This window comes from Trypanosoma cruzi, genomic scaffold (assembly GCF_000209065.1).
Source record: "Trypanosoma cruzi strain CL Brener 1047053517077 genomic scaffold, whole genome shotgun sequence".
NCBI classification, from domain to species: domain Eukaryota; phylum Euglenozoa; class Kinetoplastea; order Trypanosomatida; family Trypanosomatidae; genus Trypanosoma; species Trypanosoma cruzi.
Genome location: NW_001849452.1, coordinates 127,039 through 132,059, shown reverse-complemented (window position 1 = coordinate 132,059; position 5,021 = coordinate 127,039). Strand labels below are relative to the sequence as shown.

General features: G+C 52.8%; 2 protein-coding genes across 2 annotated transcripts, besides 2 other annotated features; both read right to left on the bottom strand.

The window, feature by feature from the left end:
• Positions 1-5,021: part of a sequence feature (areas not merged during assembly with more than two copies in the genome that could not be assigned to a particular haplotype) that runs on past the window's edge.
• Positions 23-80: a sequence feature (T-rich).
• Tc00.1047053508853.20 (trans-sialidase, putative) lies at positions 207-2,825 on the bottom strand (the record flags this gene model as incomplete). The annotated part of the gene is made up of 1 exon (XM_801338.1): positions 207-2,825. The coding sequence occupies one exon, from the start codon at positions 2,823-2,825 to the stop codon at positions 207-209; it is 2,619 nt and encodes an 872-aa protein (XP_806431.1).
• Tc00.1047053508853.10 (mucin-associated surface protein (MASP), putative) lies at positions 3,937-5,021 on the bottom strand (the record flags this gene model as incomplete). The annotated part of the gene is made up of 1 exon (XM_801337.1): positions 3,937-5,021. A coding segment is annotated over one exon (1,085 nt), but the record flags the coding sequence as incomplete, so codon positions are not given.

Sequence of the window (5,021 nt, the reverse complement as noted above, 5' to 3'; positions counted from 1 at the left end):
AAAAAAAGAAGGATGGGGGGTGAAAAAAAAAAAATGAAAAAAAAAAAAACAGTAAAAAATTAAAAACAAAAACAAAAAAACGCTCAGAAGCAAAGCAAACATTTCCAAAAAAAGAAAAAGAAATTATCTTAAGGAAAAAGTTAGTTCTTGGAAGTAATTCTGTGCTCGGAAGGTCGCAATTGTCCCACGCGGCAGCCAGTCACGCCTCACTGGGCCGCAAGCCCCCACAGTCCCAACAGCAGAAGCAGCGATGGCAGCAGTCCGCTCCCACGCATGGTGCCGGCATCGCTGTTATTTTCTTGCGACACATTTACGAGGCTGCTGCTGAGTGCCGTGGCATTTACTCCCCTGATCTGTGGATCGGCCCCCTCCACACCACCACTCGCAACTTTACTGCTTCCCACCAAATGCCCCAATTCCGACGGCTGTTGCCCGGCAGGAGTAGACGGAGTACCCCTCGGCTCTGGTTTTGCATGATCCAGCTTTGGAATAGTAACGCTTTCCGTGTGAAGCGCAGTAATCACTGCTTCATCCAACGGGCGGTTGTACAGCAGGACGTTCGTCACCGTCACAGACACGTCTTCGTCACCCGCTGTGTTCTCTCCATCCCCTCCAATGTAGAAGTGTGAGATCTCTTGGGATTCCGTACCTCCCAATGCACACGACGCACCCACACCCACACGCTGACCATCGACGTACGCGGTGCCCTGGTTGCCGTTCCGTTGCAAAATTACCACGTGGCGTTTTGTTTTCCCTGGCTCCCAATTGCTGCTAAGCCCTTCCGACTTCGTTCCGCCACCGCACTGCAGCTGCCACTTCTTTTCTTTGTTGTTGTACGACAGTCCCAGGAGCACAGTCTTACCACCATTCATCTTCTTCACACCCATCAAAGGAATGGGAGTATCTCCCTTCGGCACCTTGTCGATGGACACCGTCGCCAAAAGAGTGAAGTTGTAGTTCGCAAAGTGGTACAGCTGATTCTGCCCTTGCTTGCCAACGGGCCACTCCGCCCACGCTCCATGGAACTTCACGCCGCCGCCATGCAATATTGCCTCTGCTGCACCGTTCTTTACTGTGGCGTCCACCCCGAGGTACTCGTCCCTCCATGTGTTATCAGAGAAGTTGCCGGACAAAAAGCCAACCAGCCCAGCCGTGATCTTATCAGCGCTGCAGGCAGTGTCAGTTAAGAGATCCTTCTGAGCAAGTGAATTGGCGCACAGCTGGGAGACACGTTTGTCCACTTCATTCCAGGTCGTCAGCACCTCCTTCACCCGATTCAGCTGCGCAGTCAGACGCACAGAGACCATACCGGGTGATGGTGTATCCCCACCGCCTTTCTTCTTCTCGTACAGTGCAATCAACTCCTCCTTCCCATTCGTTTCACTTTTACCGCTTTTGTACAACAGGGAGCTGGCGGCAACATCGTCTCCTTCCACAGATGCCGGCCCGATATCAGCAATGTGCGTATTGTCCGTCAGCCAAAGATGGAGTTCACCCTTTTCCACACTTTCCTTTTCTTCTTTTTTGGCATACACCGGCAGAGTGACGAGCATCACATTCCTGTTGTCAATCTTCGCTGTGATGAACCCGCTTCTAACGCCCTTTTTGTTGCCCCACACACGCGAGAGTGTCCCGAGTGCCTCCGTCCACGAATCCCCCTTGTCACCGGACTCGTACACCCTACGGCGGCCATCATCACACGCAGTCATCATCATGAGTTTGTCCTTCTTCCACTCCACGACGGAGGGATCACTGCAGCCATCGGCAGACATCCCCTTCGACAGCTTCCAATTCTCAGTGGCTGAGGAGTATATCAGCGAAACGTTCTTTCCATTCTTCGTGCCTTCCACGGGAAACACAAGCGTGCCGTCCTCCATCTGAATACCCGATCCACCGCCGCCAATCAGCCCTGTCAATGACTCGTGTTCTGTTTCAAAACCAGTCCACGGGATAACGGAGGTGTCTTTCCAACAAATTTTTTTTTTACCGCTGCTCTCATCGTTACTGACGTTTCCCACAGCCACCAAAAGCTCCCATTTAGCTGCTGCAGCTTTGCTACCAGCAGCGCCTTCAGTAACTTCAAAACTGTAGGTTCCAGCGAGCATGTAAATATCACTTCCCTTCACAACTGTTGTTGGTCGGCTCACACGTACTTTTGTCCAGCTTTGGGAAGCATCTTGAGCTTCTGAATGGGAGGCACAATTCTTTTTGTCGGATGGACATTCCTCCAGCACTTGTGTCTTCAGTTTAGTTGCATCCAACTCCCCTTTTGATTCTTCATATGTCCACTCCAGAAGCTCCGAGGCAATCCCAGTAAAATTGCTTTCTCCCTCCTTCAACTGCGCCTCGGCAACAGCAAGCACATCACCATCCATCTCAACAAGAACTGGAACACGTAACGAACTCACTGTTTCACCCCCGTTCTTATCTCTCCAAACAAAACTTTTATCCGGTGAAAATCCTGAAGCTGACGACGTGTCCTCAGTGGCTGCAGCTCCACCATTGCCGCAGCACACCATCACGACGAGGAGCAGCACCGCGGAAGCAAACACACGCCGGGACATGTTGGGCCTCCGCGGCTCACTCTCTCTTCCTTCCCTCATCCTTCCGCTGGATCCGGTCACGCGGCGACGGTTGTGTGTGCGGGGTGCCTTCACTGCAGCAACACGTGAGAGCATACAAATATGTGTGTGGGCGGTGTGTGTGCTGTTGGTCCTTTCAGTGCCTTCGAATTTCACAGTAGCGATTAGCGCTTGTTTGCTTTCTTTGTGTGTGAGAAAGAGAGAAGAGGAAAAAGGAGTGAAACAGTGAACACCGCCACCCATCCACAGTGAGTGGCACCATCGTCCGCACCGCAGTCACCCCCAACAACAACAACTCACGCACACAGACACACGGAATAAGAAGGATGAACAGTGCACCGGGAACACACAGCGACGGTCATCACCACCAGCAGCAGGAGGGGTGACAGAGGGTGCGTCATTATTCGTCACACTTCAGCACACACCGAACAACGCCCACACAAAAAAAAACCGGTGGAATGCAAAAGGGCACAATCGCCCTTCGCAGCACCGACGCAATTCCGCCAGTCGTTCTGCAGCTGCCTACAAAGCACTCGCACATCACCCCGCACAGCCGGAGAATCCTCCGTCGGCAAAACTACTGCAGGAGAGACACGTCCGCAGGTGCAGCTGTTGGACGGGAATCGATAGGCATTCTTCCCAGGCACCCCCACTGCCACACCACTCACTGGCTGCACGCCGCAAAAATAACAACAGCAACATGTCAACGAAGCAAATCGCATACTCCCGTACTCCCTCCTCGCAAGGAACAACCTCCGCAGCCACAATCCTGTGCGTGCGTGCATTCTCAGCGTTTTAAACACGGCATGTGTCTGCATGTGCTTGTGTGTTTGGCAGCGCCTATACTTGCAGAGCAGCTGTGCGCCACAAGAGAGTCTGAAGAAAGCAACGGCAGAGAGAGGCAGATAGCACACACGCAAATTACTCATATCATCGCACACACACACACACGCAGCCGCGGAATGGGTGCACTCAACCACAAAATCAAAAAGGAAAACAAAACAAAAAGCCGAAGCGTGGGACGACCAGCGCACACACACTCTCATTGCTCCCGTAAAGCAAAACACACACACAGGGAGAGAGAGAGAGGTCGCCCACTCAATGCAATGGAAACAAAACAGAAACAGTTACGGTGCTCCGCCCATGCAGCCAGGCAGGACGGCAGCGGTGCGTGTCGTGCAAAAGAGAGCACCAACGGGCCTGCATGGGTGTGCATGCATATATACAATGGGCACATTATTGTGTGTGCCTCGTGGGGTGAGGTGAGGGCGAGAGTCCATGCAAGGGGACACACACAGAGAGAGAGAAGGACGAGTGTGTGTGCGGGCGGCGCACGGCTCTCTCGCACTCACTCTCACGCGGCCACCACCGCAGCAGCAGCCGCACACGCAACAACAAGAAGAAGCAAAAGAGGGGAGGTGGTGTGGGAGACCGCGGTGCTGCTGTCACTGTCTCCGGTGGTTGTTTTGTTTGTTGTGTTAGTGGAGATGTTTATGGCTGCTGTGGATGCTTCACTGTTGGCTGCTGCGGTGTCAGTGCCGTCTGGTGCGCTTTTGGGTTTTATTGCTGCTTCCTTCTGATCCACTTCTTCTGTGAATGTATTGTTGCCATTGTTGTTGAGTCTACGCGCATCATGATTGTTCGGGGTTGTGGTTGTGGCAGCGTCTGACTCTCCCGCTGGAGGAGCCGTGGAGCTGCTCTCACTGTCGCCAGGCTTTACTGTGTTACTTCCTTCAACTGTAGTGTGCGGTGTTTTTGTTTTCTTCAAGCCGCTGCCCGGTGTTTCACTTTCGTTTCCTTCTGTCTGCACAGCACCTGATGCTGGAGTATCAACGGTGCTTTCCTCCGCGGTGCCCTCTTCACTGTGATCGCTGGAATTATCATTGGCTTTTGCTGGGGGTAATGTTTGTTCCGCCCGATCCTCAGTTGGTGGATCCCCTTGGGTAGCTGTGTCGTGTATACTGGATACCTTTGGAGGTTCTTGAGGTGGACGCATTGCCTCTGCTCCTCCCTGTGACTGCTTCGGCGGCACCGAGCCCGCAGTGTTGGGCTCTGCTTGTTTTGCGAGTACTGTTGGTTCCGTTGATGCTTGGATGGGCGGTGCTTGTGAGGAGGCTCCTGCAGATGCCGGTGTTGGTGGTGTGTCCGGCGATTCTTCTGACAAACCCTGTGGAGTTGTTGGCGGTGCTGGTTTTCCTGTTTCACGCAACGTGAGGATTTGCTCTTGTGCCTGCTGATCAACAGCCCCTCCGGAGCCAACATCCGGCGAACAAATAGAGTGCAAATGAGATGCGTCATGTTCACCCGAATGGTCGCCATAAAAAAAGTCACAAAGGGCCTTTTTCGCTTCACGTTTGCATTCCCTCACTGCGGACTCATTCACCGTGTCTTTTTGGAACGCTGAAGTATTTTCACAATCGCCCATCATCAATGAATACC